The sequence below is a fragment of the Panulirus ornatus genome, chromosome 16 (genome assembly GCF_036320965.1).
Source record: "Panulirus ornatus isolate Po-2019 chromosome 16, ASM3632096v1, whole genome shotgun sequence".
Lineage (NCBI taxonomy): Eukaryota > Metazoa > Arthropoda > Malacostraca > Decapoda > Palinuridae > Panulirus > Panulirus ornatus.
In genome coordinates this window covers 30,263,698-30,282,388 of record NC_092239.1, presented here as the reverse complement: position 1 = coordinate 30,282,388, position 18,691 = coordinate 30,263,698, and the positions used below count along the sequence as shown (strand labels likewise).

Below are 18,691 nucleotides of genomic sequence, written 5' to 3'. Positions count from 1 at the left end.
GACCAAATTGGAGGTGGAAAGATGGAGTGAAAAAGATTTTGAGTGATCGGGGCCTGAACATGCAGGAGGGTGAAAGGCGTGCAAGGAATAGAGTGAATTGGAACGATGTGGTATATCAGGGTCGACGTGCTGTCAATGGATTGAACCAGGGCATGTGAAGCGTCTGGGGTGAACCATGGAAAGTTCTGTGGGGCCTGGATGTGGAAAGGGAGCTGTGGTTTCGGTGCATTATTACATGACAGTTAGAGACTGAGTGTGAACGAATGGGGCCTTTGTTGTCTTTTCCTAGGGCTAACTCGCACACGAGGGGGGAGGGGGTTGTTATTCCATGTGTGACGAGGTCGCGATGGGAATAAATAAAGGCAGACAGTATGAATTATGTACTTGTGTATATATGTATATGTCTGTGTGTGTATGTATATGTGTACATTGAGATGTATAGGTATGTATATTTGCGTGTGTGGACGTATATGTATATACATGTGTATGTGGGTGGGTTGGGCCATTCTTTCGTCTGTATCCTTGCGCTACCTCGCTAACGCAGGAGACAGCGACAAAGCAAAATAAAGAAAAAATATAAAATATATATATATATATATATATATATATATATATATATATATATATATATATATATATATATATAAATGTGCATGGGGAGGGGGTTGTCATTTTATATGTGGTGGGGTGGCGACGGGAATTAAATAAAGGCAGCAGGTATGAATTATATACATATGTATATAAGTATATGTGTGTATGTATATATATGTATACGTTGAAATGTATAGGTGTATGTATATACATGTGAATATGGGTGAGTTGGGCAATTCTTTTGTCGCAAAGGACAGCAACAAAGTATAATGAATAAATGAATATATATATGGATGGAGTTATAAGAGAGGTGAAAGCAAAGCTAGGGAAAGAGGCTGCAGAGTTGGAGTATGGTGGTTAGTGACCAGCTTGTCTGCCGATGATACTGTGTTGTTTGTTGGAAGTGAAGAGGAGTTGCAAAAGGTTGTAAGCATGTTTTGTAATGTATGTAAGCATAGATGCTTCATGGTTAAATGAGAGGAAAAGTAAAGTAATTGTGTTTGAAAGGAAACAGAGTGAAAGTATAGACTTTGCAAAACCCTATAGAGTGAAAGAAGAAAGCATACTAAATTGTGTTAAAGATATGGGGGGAGAAAGACAGGAAGAGATGAGAGAAATTAGGAATTCATGAGCTGTCTTGGGGATAGTTTGGTGAAATGGAAAGAAAGATAATGTAGAGACAAGTACGGGTAGAAAAGCAACTGGGTCCCTTCACAGAATGATGAAGGGTAGAGATGTACGTATGGAAAGGATTAAGGGACAGCATAGTACTTCCAGCCCTGATGTATGCAGCCAAAATAATGATATGGAATAAGTCACAGAGGTCAAGCATCCAGGCTGTGGAAATGAGTTATTTAAGAGGACTAAGTGGTATGACTAAATGAAATGAAGAAAGAAATGAGAGAGTATGAGATGTGGCATGGGCAGGAATGCAAGGAGAATGAATTGTGAAGTGGTAGAGTGGGTGAAATGTAATACTTTGAGGTGGTTTGGGCATGCAGAAAGAATGCAGGATGGGAAGTTTACAAGAAGAATGTATGATTGTACAGTTAAAGGGGCTATTGTGAGAGGAAGACCACCTGTGACATGGAAAATAGAGTGGAAGAGCACTGGAGAGAGAGAAATGGTGGAATGGTGTATGCCAGGGAGGCATGTAAGGACAGGGATAAGTGGAAACTCTTCTGCTATGGCCAACCCCTTGAAGAGAGTTCCTGAAGGAAATGGAAATCAGAGGTATAAATATATTAATCTCACCATTACTCAAGGTCTTCCTTTTACAGCTTGAAATGTCTTAAGAAAACTTGGCTTTGGCCATCTATCTGGTATCCAACCATACTTCTCAGTTCATCTTCTCACCTCAAAATAAGTCACATATATTACCTTTTAGAATATCATTGCCATGGCAGATTACCACAGTACCACAGACCCACCTTAGCAACTCTTTGACATGGTTCAGTCCAGAACCATCCTTCTCATCATTCCTTGTCAGCCTCCTTGCCCCACCTCACATCAGCCACACAGTCTTTTCACCCTCTTCAATTTACTGATATCATTTTCATGACAGTGAATTCATGAGACTATCTCCATCATCCAACCACTCTTTGAGATCAGCCACCTGACAGGCCACTATCCCATCACCAATATACTGTACACTGACCATTCACTAAAACATCCACTTCTCTCTTATTACTCATCCATTGTGTTTCTAACCTGTGAAGTTTCCTCCCCTTCAAATACTTCTGTACATTATACTCCTTCCATTTGTTTACGAAAAGATTATATAAATACCTTTCATCTTAATATCTAGTTCCGACTATAGTGCAAGGCAAATGTTGATCTTATGTCACTGTTTATACATAGGGCATAGATGCAGCTGTCACTCACCAGCACGGAGTTATTGTGTGTTTTTCTTCTTAATACTGACAAAAAGAATTACATCGATCAAAATTAGCATCGCCCTAACACTGAACCTTAAGGAAGCCCACTTATTGCCCTCACCTAGCTTAATGCAATAACCTTCGGTTCTCTCCCAATTAGGTAGACTTTATTCCATTTAAGCAGTTCTTCACTTTGACCTGCTTGGAAATGAATATTGTGGACAGTATTAAAGGCTGTTAATCCTAGAATATGCAGTCACCCCACTTGCCTCTTTTAAAGATCTTTTTTTCATCTCTTGTATAAGTCAGTGATTTGTTATGCCTAATCTCTTCCTGTATCATGTTGTCCCTTACATTATCTAAGTACTTCCTGTTATACAAAATGCCCATTTTATGTTGCATGATAATTTTCTAAAGTATTATAGAGGCCCTGCTCATCAGTGACACATGTTTGTTATCCAGAGCTAATTCTTTATCACCTTTCTTTATTCTTTTCAGTGTTTTACAAATATGAAGCAGTGAACATACATCAAAATTTTCTATATTCAGTACCATTTTATTTCCAAAGGGTCACAGAAACCTATGAGTGCTGGAGGTACGATTGGCATCATCATGACTGTTTTGCTGGTTGTAGCTGGTATTGGCCTTTTTGGTTACAGTTATATCCAGAAGAAACCAAAGCGAGTTGGGGATGGTGAAAGCTACGGCTTTGATAATGCTTTGTATTCTGGAGGTAAGTTAATGTATTATGGTACCTGTAGAAAGCTCATATTCAAGTATCAAATGAGGGGAGATATTTCTCAACAACTGTTTTTTTCATGCTTGATTAGTATTTCCCATGCTAGCAGGGCAGTGCCAGGAACATGTGAAGAAAGGCCACATTTGCTTACATTCATTCTTTAGCAGTCATGCATAATGCACTAAACTGACAGCTCCCTATCCACAACCACGCCCTACAGACCTTTCCATGGTTTACCCCAGATGCCTCACAGGCTGTGATTCAGTCTTTTGACAGCATGTCAACCCCTGTATACCACATCATTCAGTTTCACTCTATCCCATGCAGACTTTCACCCTCCTGCATGTTCAGGGCCTGATCACTGAAAACCTTTTTCTTTCTATACATCCATGCCTTTTTTTTGGCTTTGTCGCTGTCTCCCGCGTTTGCGAGGTAGCGCAGGGAAACAGACGAAAGAAATGGCCCAACCCACCCCCATACACATGTATATACATACGTCCACACACGCAAATATACATACCTACACAGCTTTCCATGGTTTACCCCAGACGCTTCACATGCCTTGATTCAATCCACTGACAGCACGTCAGCCCCGGTATACCACATCGCTCCAATTCACTCTATTCCTTGCCCTCCTTTCACCCTCCTGCATGTTCAGGCCCCGATCACACAAAATCTTTTTCACTCCATCTTTCCACCTCCAATTTGGTCTCCCTCTTCTCCTCGTTCCCTCCACCTCCGACACATATATCCTCTTGGTCAATCTTTCCTCACTCATTCTCTCCATGTGCCCAAACCACTTCAAAACACCCTCTTCTGCTCTCTCAACCACGCTCTTTTTATTTCCACACATCTCTCTTACCCTTACGTTACTCACTCGATCAAACCACCTCACACCACACATTGTCCTCAAACATCTCATTTCCAGCACATCCATCCTCCTGCGCACAACTCTATCCATAGTCCACGCCTCGCAACCATACAACATTGTTGGAACCACTATTCCTTCAAACATACCCATTTTTGCTTTCCAAGATAATGTTCTCGACTTCCACACATTCTTCAAGGCCCCCAGAATTTTCGCCCCCTCCCCCACCCTATGATCCACTTCCGCTTCCATGGTTCCATCCGCTGCCAGATCCACTCCCAGATATCTAAAACACTTCACTTCCTCCAGTTTTTCTCCATTCAAACTCACCTCCCAATTGACTTGACCCTCAACCCTACTGTACCTAATAACCTTGCTCTTATTCACATTTACTCTTAACTTTCTTCTTCCACACACTTTACCAAACTCAGTCACCAGCTTCTGCAGTTTCTCACATGAATCAGCCACCAGCACTGTATCATCAGCGAACAACAACTGACTCACTTCCCAAGCTCTCTCATCCCCAACAGACTTCATACTTGCCCCTCTTTCCAAAACTCTTGCATTCACCTCCCTAACAACCCCATCCATAAACAAATTAAACAACCATGGAGACATCACACACCCCTGCCGCAAACCTACATTCACTGAGAACCAATCACTTTCCTCTCTTCCTACACGTACACATGCCTTACATCCTCGATAAAAACTTTTCACTGCTTCTAACAACTTGCCTCCCACACCATATATTCTTAATACCTTCCACAGAGCATCTCTATCAACTCTATCATATGCCTTCTCCAGATCCATAAATGCTACATACAAATCCATTTGCTTTTCTAAGTATTTCTCACATACATTCTTCAAAGCAAACACCTGATCCACACATCCTCTACCACTTCTCAAACCACACTGCTCTTCCCCAATCTGATGCTCTGTACATGCCTTCACCCTCTCAATCAATACCCTCCCATATAATTTACCAGGAATACTCAACAAACTTATACCTCTGTAATTTGAGCACTCACTCTTATCCCCTTTGCCTTTGTACAGTGGCACTATGCACGTATTCCGCCAATCCTCAGGCACCTCACCATGAGTCATACATACATTAAATAACCTTACCAACCAGTCAACAATACAGTCACCCCCTTTTTTAATAAATTCCACTGCAATACCATCCAAACCTGCTGCCTTGCCAGCTTTCATCTTCCGCAAAGCTTTCACTACCTCTTCTCTGTTTACCAAATCATTTTCCCTAACCCTCTCACTTTGCACACCACCTCGACCAAAACACCCTATATCTGCCACTCTATCATCAAACACATTCAACAAACCTTCAAAATACTCACTCCATCTCCTTCTCACATCACCACTACTTGTTATCACCCCATTTGCGCCCTTCACTGAAGTTCCCATTTGCTCCCTTGTCTTACGCACTTTATTTACCTCCTTCCAGAACATCTTTTTATTCTCCCTAAGATTTAATGATACTCTCTCACCCCAACTCTCATTTGCCCTTTTTTTCACCTCTTGCATCTTTCTCTTGACCTCCTGTCTCTTTCTTTTATACATCTCCCACTCAATTGCATTTTTTCCCTGCAAAAATCGTCCAAATGCCTCGATTATGTATAACATATATAAATAAATAGTATATGTATATATACACATATGACGGGGGCTAATGGGGAGGTGATAACAAGTAGTGGTGATGTGAGAAGGAGATGGAGTGAGTATTTTGAAGGTTTGTTGAATGTGTTTGATGATAGAGTGGCAGATATAGGGTGTCTTGGTCGAGGTGGTGTGCAAAGTGAGAGGGTTAGGGAAAATTATTTGGTAAATAGAGAAGAGGTAGTAAAAGCTTTACGGAAGATGAAAGCCGGCAAAGCAGCAGGTTTGGATGGTATTGCAATGGAATTTATTAAAAAAGGGGGTGACTGTATTGTTGACTGGTTGGTAAGGTTATTTAATGTATGTATGATTCATGGTGAGGATTGGCGGAATGCTTGCATAGTGCCATTGTACAAAGGCAAAGGGGATAAGAGTGAGTGCTCAAATTACAGAGGTGTAAGTTTGTTGAGTATTCCTGGTAAATTATATGGGAGGGTATTGATTGAGAAAGTGAAGGCGTGTACAGAGCATCAGATTGGGGAAGAGCAGTGTGGTTTCAGAAGTGGTAGAGGATGTGTGGATCAGGTGTTTGCTTTCAAGAATGTATGTGACAAGTACTTAGAAAAGCAAATGGATTTGTATATAGCATTTATGGATCTGAAGAAGGCATATGATAGAGTAGATAGAGATGCTCTGTGGAAGGCTTTAAGAATATATGGTGTGGGAGGCAAGTTGTTAGAAGCAGTGAAAAGTTTTTATCGAGGATGTAAGGCATGTGTACGTGTAGGAAGAGAGGAAAGTGATTGGTTCTCAGTGAATGTAGGTTTGCGGCAGGGGTGTGTGATGTCTCCATGGTTGTTTAATTTGTTTATGGATGGGGTTGTGAGGGAGGTGAATGCAAGAGTTTTGGAAAGAGGGGCAAGTATGCAGTCTGTTCTGGATGAGAGAGCTTGGGAAGTGAGTCAGTTGATGTTCGCTAATGATACATCGCTGGTGGTTGATTCATGTAAGAAACTGCAGAAGCTGGTGACTGAGTTTGGTAAAGTGTGTGAAAGAAGAAAGTTAAGAGTAAATGTGAATAAGAGCAAGGTTATTACAGTAGGGTTGAGGGTCAAGTCAATTGGGAGGTAAGTTTGAATGGAGAAAAACAGGAGGAAGTAAAGTGTTTTAGGTATCTGGGAGTGGATCTGGCAGCGGATGGAACCATGGAAGCGGAAGTGAATCATAGTGTGGGGGAGGGGGCGAAAATTCTGGGAGCCTTGAAGAATGTTTGGAAGTCGAAAACATTATCTCGGAAAGCAAAAATGGGTATGTTTGAAGGAATAGTGGTTCCAACAATGTTGTATGGTTGCGAGGCGTGGGCTATGGATAGAGTTGTGCGCAGGAGGGTGGATGTGCTGGAAATGAGATGTTTGAGGACAATGTGTGGTGTGAGGAGGTTTGATCGAGTAAGTAATGTAAGGGTGAGAGAGATGTGTGGAAATAAAAAGAGTGTGGTTGAGAGAGCAGAAGAGGGTGTTTTGAAATGGTTTGGTCACATGGGGAGAATGAGTGGGGAAAGATTGACCAAGAGGATATATGTGTCAGAGGTGGAGGGAACGAGGAGAAGTGGGAGACCAAATTGGAGGTGGAAAGATGGAGTGAAAAAGATTTTGAGTGATCGGGGATTGAACATGCAGGAGGGTGAAAGGCATGCAAGGAATAGAGTGAATTGGAACGATGTGGTATATCGGGGTCAACGTGCTGTCAATGGATTGAACCAGGGCATGTGAAGCGTCTGGGGTAAACCATGGAAAGTGTGTGGGGCCTGGATGTGGAAAGGGAGCTGTGGTTTCGGTGCATTATTACATGACAGCTAGAGACTGAGTGTGAACGAATGGGGCCTTTGGTGTCTTTCCTAGCGCTACCTCACACACATGAGGGGGGAGGGGGTTGTTATTCCATGTGTGGCGAGGTGGCGATGGGAACAATTAAGGCAGACAGTATGAATTATGTACATGTGTATATATGTATATGTCTGTGTGTGTATATATATGTGTACATTGAGATGTATAGGTATGTATATTGTGCGTGTGTGGACATGTATGTATATACATGTGTATGTGGGCGGGTTGGGCCATTCTTACGTCTGTTTCCTTGCGCTACCTCGCTAACGCGGGAGACAGCGACAAAGCAAAATAAATAAATAAATAAATAATACACATCTTTCTTTTCTTTTAAACTATTCGCCATTTTCCGTGTTAGCGAGGTAGCGTTAAGAACAGAGGACTGGGCCTTTTTTGGAATATCCTCACCTGGCCCCACTCTGTTCCTTCTTTTGGAAACTTAAAAAAAAACGAGAGGGGGAAGGATTTCCAGCCCCCGCTCCCTCCCCTTTTAGTCGCCTTCTACGACACGCAGGGAATACGTGGGAAGTATTCTTAATCCCCTTTCCCCTACATTTCTCTTCTAATCCATGGGCAATAGAAACACGATAATCTCACAAGTGCACTTTTGTGTAATGATCACATCAGGGGAGATACAAGAAAGAAATATAACAGGGTGCATTCATGTGTGGCAACATGTATATCGTATATCATAAAATCTATTATGTAGACAAGAAAGGGAAGTGTTTATAAATTTTGTCAACAATAAAGCTATTCAATTTGTATAAACCTTCACTAATATTAGTGTTACATTTCTTTGTGTTTTCAGTAATAGAAGATTCAATGATATTTCTTGTGGTGTAGGAGTTAGACTTAATAACAGAGATGGCATTACTCCAGTCAATACAGTGATCATAATTTTTAACATGATTAAATAAGGCATTTGATTCTTGTCCTGTTCTTATACTATACTCATGTTGCTTAAGTGTAACAGAAAGATCCTTACCAGTCTGCCCAACATAAAACATATCACAATTTTTACATGGTACTCTATAAACACAGCCTGGAGAACTTTAGGGTTGCTGAAGGCAACATTCACATCAAAGAATTTAAGCAACATGGAAAGAAATGTAAAATCATTACTAAATGGAAGAACTACAAGGTTCTTGGTGTCAAGGGGAGGTTTAACTCTCTAGAATGATTTCTTTGCCAACTTACGGAATTTATCAATGAAAGACCTAGGATACTTTAACTTGGATCCAATAAAATATATCTTCTCAAACTCATCATCAATAAACTCTGGACTGCATATACGTAATGCCCTAAGGAACATAGACTGGAATGATGATAATTTAACTCTGTCATGCTAAGTAATAATGGATATATGAGCATACATTGGTAGGTTTTCTCTTTGTGTTAAATTCAAACATGTTTCCATCCCTATGGATCATGTAATCTAAAATTGGTAACATACTGTTATTTCCAATTTCTACGGTAAAGTTGATGAAAGGTAATGAATTGTTATGTAAAGAGAGAAAAGTTTGTAAATTTTCATTTGTTGACCAAACACAAAGAACATGATCTACATACCTAAACCAAATTGTATTAGAGGGTAAGATATACTTTAGTAACTTTGTTTCAAAGAGTTCCATGTAAAGATTACTTAATACTGGTGAAAGAAGGGTACCCATTGCTATACCAAATTTCTAAGTATAAAATTCTCCATTAGATTGAAATACAGTCTTTTATACACAGTTTTTATCATTTCAATAAAATCAGACTTTGAAACAGGTAAATGAATATTATCCATTAATATCATTAAATACACAAAGAATTGTAACACTACTGTTAGTGAATGTCTACACAAATTGGATAGCTTTATTGTTGATAAAATTTTAAACAGTTACCTTTCTTGTCCAAATAATGAATTTTATGATATGCATGTTGCCAGATTTGAATGCACCCGACCTCCCTTCAGGTAGTCACTTTACCAAACGGTGTCCTAGTTATTACATCTCTAACTTGTATATCAATTGACTTATACTTCTTTCTTGTATCTACCCTCATGATGTGATCATTATACAAAAGCGCACTGAAGAACTTATCAAGTTTCATTTCCCCATGGATCAGAAGGAATTTACTTGATCACATGCTCAAGTAAGACCTTTTCCATACATACATATACATTTATTTTTTCTTTATTGTACTTGATCACTGTTTTCCATGTCAGCGAGGTAGCATCAAGAAACAGAAAAAGAATGGCCCATCCACCCACATACACAAATATACACATCAATGCCCATACATGCATATGTACATATATATACATATCAATATATACACATATACATGCATGCTTGCCTTCAGCCATTCCCGGCGCTACCTCATCCCACAGGAAACAGCATCACTACCTTCAGCTTCAGCGAGGCAGTGCCAGGAAAACAGGCAAAAATGGCCACATTGTCCCACACTCAGTCCCTAGCTGTCATGTGTAATGCACCAAAACCACAGCTCCCTACCCTTATCCAGGCCCAACAGACCTTTCCATAGTTTACCCTGGATGTTTCACGTGCCCTGGTTCAGTCCATTGACAGCACGTTGACCCTGGTATACCACATCATTCCTGTTCACTCTATTCCTTGCACGCCTCCCACCCTCCAGTATGTTCTGGCCCCAGTCGCTCAAAATCTTTTTCACTCCATCCTTCCACTTCCAATTTGGTCTCCTGCTTCTCCTTGTTCCCTCCAACTCTGACACATATATTATCTTTGTCAATCTATCCTCACTAATTCTCTCCATATGTCCTAACCATTTCAACACACCCTCTTCAGCTCTCTCAACCACACTCTTTTTATTTCCACACATCTCTATTACCCTTTCATTAGTTACTCAATCAAACCACCTCACACCACATATTATCCTCAAACATTTCATTTCCAATACATCCACCCTCCATAAACCCTATCCATAGCTCATGCCTCACAACCATATAATATTGTTGGAACTACTACTCCTTCAAACATACCCATTGTTGCTCTCTGAGATAAGATACTCTCTTTCCATACATTCTTCATCACTCCCAGAACCTTCACTCCCTTCTCCACCCAGTGACTTACTTCAGCTTCCATGGTTCCATTTGTTGCCAAGTCCACTCCCAGATATCTAAAACACCTCACTTCCTCCAATTTTTCTCCATTCAAACATAGATCCCAATTAACTTGTCCCTCAACCCTACTGTACGTAACAACCTTGCTCTTAGTCACATTAATTCTCAACTTTCTCCTTTCACACACTTTTCCAAACAGAGTCACCAACTTCTGCAGTTTCTCCCTCGAATCAGCCACCAGAGCTGTATCATCGGCGGACAACAACTGACTCACTTCCCAGGACCTCTCATGCCCAACAGACAGCATACTCAACCCTTTCTCCAAAACTCTTGTACTTACCTCCCCAACCATACCATCTATAAACAAATTAAACAACCATACATACACATACATATATACACATGTTCATATTCATACTTGCTCACCTTCATCCATTCCTGATGCCATCCCATCCCATCCCATGGGAAAAAGCACAAATGTCTGATGGAAAAGAAAAGAGATAACATATACATTCTCTTCTTTCCTCCACACCCGATCATCACCCTCTGTGTCAGTGAGGTAGCGCCAGGAAACAAACAAAGAAAGGCCACATCTGCTCACATCCATACACAAGCTGTCATGTGTAATGCACTGAAACCAAAGCTCCCTATCCACAGCCAGGCCCTACAGACCTTTCTATGCTTTATTTCTAATGTTTCACTTGCCCTGGTTCAGTCAAATGACAGCACATTAACCCCAGTATACCATATCATTCCAATTCACCCTATTCCATGCACACTCACCTTCCTGTATGTTCAGACCTCGATTGCTCAAAATCTTTTTCACTCCATCCTTCCATCTCCAATTTAGTCTCTCAGTTCTCGTTGTTCCTTCTATCTCTGACACATATATCCCCTTTGTCAACCTTTCCTCTCTCATGCTCTCCATATGTCCAAACCATTTCAACACACCCTCTCTTGCTCTCTCAAACACACACTTTTTATTTCCACACATATCTCTTACTCTTTCATTATTTGCTTGACCAAAGCACCTCACAACACATACTGTCCTCAAACATTTCATTTCTAATGCATCCACTTTCCTCCATACAACCCTATCTATAGCCCATACCTCACAACCATATAATACTGCTGGAACTACCATTCCTTCAAACATACCCATTTTTGCTCTCTGAGACGACATTTTCTCTTTCCATACATTCTTCATCACCCCAAGAACCTTCGCCCCCTCCCCCACCCTGTGATTCACTTCTGCTTCCGTGGTTCCATTTGCTGCCAAGTCCACTCCAAGATATCTAAAACAATTTTCCCTTCCCCAAACTTTCTCCATTCAAACTTACACCCCAACAAACTCGCCCTCAACCTTGCTGAACCTAATAACCTTGCTTTTATACACATTTACTCTCAACTTTCTTCTTTCACACACACGGCCAAACTTGGTCACCAACATTTGCAGTTTCTCACTCAAATCAGCCACCAGTACTGTATTATCAGTGAACAACAACTGACTCACTTCCCAGGCCCTCTCATTCCCAACAGAATGCATACTCACCCCTCTTATGTAGACTCTTGCATTCACTTCCATCACCACCCCATCCATAAACAAATTAAACAACCATGGTGACATCAGACACCCCCACCGCAGACCGACCTTCACTGGGAACTACATACTCTCCTCCACCTTTACTTGTACACATGCCTTACACCCTAAATAAAAACTTCCTACTACTTCTAACAGCTTACATCCCACAAAGCATCTCTATCAACCCTATCAAATGGCTTCTCCAGATCCATAGATGCCACATACAAATCCATTTGTTTTTCTAAGTACTTCTGAAACACATTCCTCAAAGTAAACACCTGATCCACCCATCCTCTTCCCCAGTCATGATCAGTATGACCTCACCCTCTCAATCAATACCCTTCCATACAATTTACCAAGTATACTCAACAAACTTATGCCTCTGTAGTTTGAATACTCACTTCTGCCCCATTTGCCTATTCTGCCTATTCTCATGCACCTCACCATGATCCATACAAATGTTGAATATCCTTACCAATGAATCAACAACACAGTCACCCCCTTTCTTAACTAATTCATCTGCAATACCATCCACTCCCACTGCCATGTTGCACTTCATCTTTCACCACCTCTTCTCTCTTTACCAAATCATTTTCCATGACTCTCTGACTTTACACACCACCCCAACCAAAACACCCTACATCTGCCACTCTATCATCAAACACATTTAACATTCCTTCAAAATACTTACTCCATCTCCTCCTCACTTCATCACAGTCCATTATCACTTCCCCTTTTGCCCCTTCACTAATGATCCCATTTGTTGTCTTGTATTTTGCACATTATTTACCTCCTTCTACAACATCTTTTTATTCTCCCTAAAGTTTAATGATACTCTCTCATCCAAACTCTCATTTGCCCTTGTTTTCAAAACCTGCATCTTCCTCTTGACTTCCTCCTGCTTTCTCTTATACACTTCCCAATCATTTGCACTCCTTCCTCGCATGTACTGCTCAAACACCTCTTTCTTTTCTTTTTCACTAGTAGCTTTACTTCCTCATCCCACCACTCATTACCCTTTCTAATCTGCACACCTCCCACCTTTTGCATGCCATATGCATCTCTTGCACATGCCATCACTGGTTCCCTAAATACCTTCTATTACTCACCCACTCCTTTCCCTTCATTTGCTCTCACGTTTTGCCATTCTGGTATTTCTTGTCATAAGTTTCCTTTCCAAGCCCACTTACTCTCACCACTCTCTTCTCCCTGGCTTTGCCTCCTTTTTTTTTTTTTTTTTTTTTTTTTTTTTTTTTTTTTTTTGAAAACCACCTACAGATCTTCACCCTCACCTCCACAAGATAATGATAAGACATTCCACCAGTTGCCCCTCTCAGCATATTCACATCTAAAAGCATCTTGCATGCCTATCAATTCATTCCTAATCTAATAATGCCTAATGACCATCTTTCCTACTCACATATGTATACTTGTATACATCTCTTTTTTAAACCAGGTATTCTTAATTATCAGTCTTTTTAAGTACACAACTCTACAAGCTCTTCACCTTTTTCATTCATAACACTGAATACCCCATGTGCACCAGTTACACCCACAACTGCTACATTACTTACTTTCACATCTAAATTTCCCATCATTAATACCTGGTCTCATGCACTAAAACTGCTAACATATTCACTCAGCTGCTCATACCCCTTGCCCCTCATGATCTTTCTTCTCATGAACAAGTGCATATGCACCAATAGTCACCCATCTCTCACCATCCACTTTCAGTTTTACCCAAATCAATATAGAATTTACTATCTTACACACTATCACACACTCCCACACTCCTGCTTTGGGAGTAGCACCACTCCTTCCTTATCTCTTGTCCTCACACCAACCCATATTATACTCCTAAGACATTTCCAAACCATTCTTTCCCTTTACCCTTGAGCTTCATTTAACTCAGAGCCAGAACATCCAGATTTCTTTCTTCAATTATACAACCTATCTTCTCTCTTCTCATCTTGGTTACATCCACACATATTCAGACACAACAGTCTGAGCACTCACGGAGGATGAGCACTCCCCATGTGGCTCCTTCTGTTTGCTCTTTTAGGAACTAAAATACAAGAAGGGAGGGTTTTCATCCCCCTTACTCCTGACCCCTTTAGTTGCCCTCTATGACACATGGGGAATATGGAGGTAGCATTCTTTCTCCCCTACCTTAGGGATAAAAATAGTTATCTCCATAATTTCTTGTATGACTGCATTACTTGATATGAGTTACATAAGTTGCTTCTTTTACTAATAAATGGATCTTTTACCATAGGAGATGACAGTATCAGAGTGCAAGTGAGAGGTGTTCAGGCGGCCACCTTCACCTTTGTTAACCATAATGATGCAGATGCTTCATCAACTCCTTGAGTACAACTATACAAATGTTATGCACAATGACAAGACCATTCAGTCTTAAGGCCATCATAACCAAGGGTCATACCATTTTGCTTAGGTATCTTACCATCATGTGCATCAAGGCTCATGCCACTATGCTTATGGGTTATACAACAGTGTTCAAGAAATTATTCTTTATACGGAGGAAACCAGTCCCTTTCTGCTCTACCAGCTAGTTGAACACTTGATGAACATTTTCCTGTGCATACAATAAGAAAGATATCATAATTATGGCATTCTTGATATCATATTAAGCCAATGGTAATTTTTTTCTCTAGCTTTTTCTTGGTTTTAGAACACTTAAAGAAAAAGTATTTTTGATGGATGAAGAAAGTGAAACTTAGCTTTTTAAAGGATATTTTTAACATTTTTGAAGAGATGATTAGTACTAATCAAATTCTACTTCAGGAATAGTGTTCTGAAAATTCTGAATGTATGATTCTGTTTTCTTAATATTTCAGTTATATATTCTTGTTAAATACTTCATTATATTCATAACACATAATAGTGTATACACTTTTCTTATTACGTAATCTGCAATGATGAAGTCCAGACTAATAGGTTTGTTAGTATCCCACTGGTTTTCATCTTTCGGATAAAATGTTAAGTACTGCTGTTGGCGAGTAAGGTAGGAAGATTAAAGTATTTTCACTTAAATATTTCAAGGGAAGTTGTAGCTCCAGTTCTTTTTCTTTATATTATAAATCATTTCAGTTTTCAACAACTGCTAGTTACAGTCAAAAAGTCACACATTATATATCCACAGATAATAAAACTTCTGCTGATCTTATGACTTGCTTTCCCTAAGTAAATAATGCATAACATATGAAGATTTTTCAGGAAACTTTTGAGACATCAGCATAGGTACTTTTCATAATTCAGCTATACAGTGTACTGATGCAAGCATGTTACCTCAATAACACTGTTAGTAATTGCAATTTGTAATAATTCTATTAGTAATAATAATCAGTAGATGGCACTCATGTACAGGGCAGGTTACTTCTGGCTACTTAATGCCCTGAGTCAGTGACAATGAGGGAAGATGTGGAAAGTCAAGGGTCATAAAATGTTTCGAAAAAAAATTCAAGAATATTCTACTTGCATTTTGGTTATTTCCACATGTTTGAGAGTTTAGAAGGGTTTGTTTTACAGGCCTGTATGCAAGTAATTAATATGCAATCTATATTACAATACATATTGCCCTCAAAAGTTGGGACATATGGAAGAATTTCTGGTTTTTAATTTTTTTCACAAAAGCTATACATGCTATGTTCAAGATATCTCTAAGAGAAGTTCCTAACATTATAACTTTTTACAAAAAAAAATCAGCTTCATCCATTAATATTTTTAATTTGGCAGAAACAAAGCCCTTAAAACTCTTATAACCAGAATAATTCATTAAAATAAGTCTGAGCATTTTGCTCTTAATTTACCTTTTTTTTACTAAATCAATTTATTGACTATAAACCTTTTCCTTTATAATCTGAATCTGTTAAAGTGCTACAAAAGCTGAAGTTCATAATCTGTAATGATTTCTTTAACCATTCATAAATCAGAGGGGATAAGGGTGGGTGCTCAAATTACAGAGGTGTGAGTTTGTTGAGTGTTCCTGGGAAATTATATGGGAGGGTGTTGATTGAGAGGGTGAAGGAATGTACGGAGCATCAGATTGGGGAGGAGCGGTGTGGTTTCAGAAGTGGTGGAGGATGTGTGGATCAGGTGTTTGCTTTGAAGAATGTATGTGAGAAATGCTTGGAAGAGCAAATGGATTTGTATGTGGCATTTGTGGATCTGGAGAAGGCATGTGATAGAGTTGACAGAGATGCTCTGTGGAAGGTATTAAGAGTATGTGGTGTGGGAGGCAAGTTGTTAGAAGTGTTTTTATCGAGGATGTAGGACATGTGTACGTGTAGGAGGAGAGGAAAGTGATTGGTTCTCAGTGAATGTGGGTTTGTGGCAGGGGTGTGTGATGTCGCCATGGGTGTTTAATTTGTTTATGGATGGGGTTGTTAGGGAGGTGAATGCAAGAGTTTTGGAAAGAGGGGCAAGTATGCAGTCTGTTGTGGATGAGAGAGCTTGGGAAGTGAGTCAGTTGTTGTTCGCTGATGATGCAGCGCTGGTGGCTGATTCATTCGAGAAGCTGCAGAAGCTGGTGACTGAGTTTGGTAAAGTGTGTGAAAGGGGAAACTTAAGAGTAAATGTGAATAAGAGCAAGGTTATTAGGTACAGTGGGGTTGAGGGTCAAGTCAATTGGGAGGTAAGTTTGAATGGAGAGAAACTGGAGGAAGTAAAGTGTTTTAGATATCTGGGAGTGGATCTGGCAGCGGATGGAACCATGGAAGCGGAGTGAATCATAGGGTGGGGGAGGGGGCGAAAATTTTGGGAGCCTTGAAGAATGTTTGGAAGTCGAGAACATTATCTCGGAAAGCAAAAATGTTTGAAGGAATAGTGGTTCCAACAATGTTGTATGGTTGCGAGGCGTGGGCTATGGATAGAGTTGTGCGCAGGAGGGTGGATGTGCTGGAAATGAGGTGTTTGAGGACAATATGTGGTGTGAGGTGGTTTGATCGAGTAAGTAATGTAAGGGTAAGAGAGATGTGTGGAAATAAAAAGAGTATGGTTGAGAGAGCAGAAGAGGGTGTTTTGAAATGGTTTGGTCACATGGAGAGAATGGGTGAGGAAAGATTGACCAAGAGGATATATGTGTCAGAGGTGGAGGGAACGAGGAGAAGTGGGAGACCAAATTGGAGGTGGAAAGATGGAGTGAAAAAGATTTTGAGTGTTCGGGGCCTGAACATGCAGGAGGGTGAAAGGCGTGCAAGGAATAGAGTGAATTGGAACGATGTGGTATACCGGGGTCGACGTGCTGTCAGTGGATTGAATCAAGGCATGTGAAGCGTCTGGGGTAAACCATGGAAAGCTGTGTAGGTATGTATATTTGCGTGTGTGGACGTATGTATATACATGTGTATGGGGGTGGGTTGGGCCATTTCTTTCGTGTGTTTCCTTGCGCTACCTCGCAAACGCGGGAGACCGGAAAAAAAAAAAAAAAAATTTACCATGGTAGCAAGGTAGTGTTAAGGACAGAAGGCTGAGCCTTTGAGGGAATATCCTCACTTGGCCCCCTCCTCTGTTCCTTCCTTTGGAAAACTAAAAATGAGAGAGGAGGATTTCTAGAACCCTGCTCCCCTCCCTTTTAGTCGCCTTCTACGACACGCAGGGAATACATGGGAAGTATTCTTTCTCCTCTATCCCCAAGGATAAATAATAAAACTTCTAATTAAATCTGAGATATAGGAAAATCAATAAAAGATATAACACTTTCAAATTTAAGGGGGTTTCCTTCTATATTCTCATTATACTGTACATTCCTGCTCCAGGAATTGCCTTATGTACTTATGTACAGAAAATTTCTGCAGAAAAAATTGCACTCACACTTCTTTTTTATACATATTTACCATTTCCCACTTAAGCAAGGTAGCATTAAGAACAGAGAACTGAGCCTAAGAAGGAAAATCTTCACCTGGCCCCCTTCTCTGTTCCTTCTTTTGGAAAAATAAAAACTGGAGGGGGGTATTTCCAGCCCCATGCTCTATCCCCTTTTGGTTGCCTTTAATTACATGCAGGGAATACGTGAAAATTATTCTTAATCCCCTATTCCAAGTGATAATATATATTCTTCTTTCAAACTATTCGCCATTTCCCGCGTTAGCAAGGTAGCGTTAAGAACAGAGGACTGGGCCTCTGAGGGAATATCCTCACCTGGCCCACTTCTCTGTTACTTCTTTTGGAAAATAAAAAAAAAACGAGGGGAGGATTTCCAGCCCCTCGCTCCCTCCCCTTTTAGTCGCCTTCTACGACACGCAGGGAATACGTGGGAAGTATTCTTTCTCCCCTATCCCCAGGGATAATATAGAAGGCGACTAAAAGGGGAGGGAGCGGGGGGCTGGAAATCCTCCACTCTCGTTTTTTTTTTAATTTTCCAAAAGAAGGAACAGAGAATTGGGCCAGGTGAGGGTATTCCCTCAAAGGCCCAGTCCTCTATTCTTAACGCT

The 18,691-nt window shown here is 40.4% G+C and overlaps 2 protein-coding genes across 6 annotated transcripts in view; one reads left to right on the top strand and one right to left on the bottom strand.

Annotated features, from left to right (window-relative positions):
• The window catches only part of LOC139754203 (macrophage mannose receptor 1-like), a 140,952-nt gene extending 125,526 nt beyond the window's left edge, over positions 1–15,426 (top strand). For all 5 annotated transcript variants that reach the window (XM_071671433.1, XM_071671438.1, XM_071671437.1 and 2 more), the window contains 2 exons: positions 3,037–3,201; positions 14,515–15,426. In XM_071671433.1, the coding sequence (XP_071527534.1) occupies positions 3,037–3,201; positions 14,515–14,609 (260 nt within the window). In that variant the 3' untranslated portion in view covers positions 14,610–15,426. The remainder of the gene's footprint in view (positions 1–3,036; positions 3,202–14,514) is intronic.
• LOC139754205 (dnaJ homolog subfamily C member 30, mitochondrial-like) overlaps positions 1–18,691 on the bottom strand; it is a 56,868-nt gene that overhangs the window by 26,233 nt on the left and 11,944 nt on the right. The window lies entirely within an intron of this gene.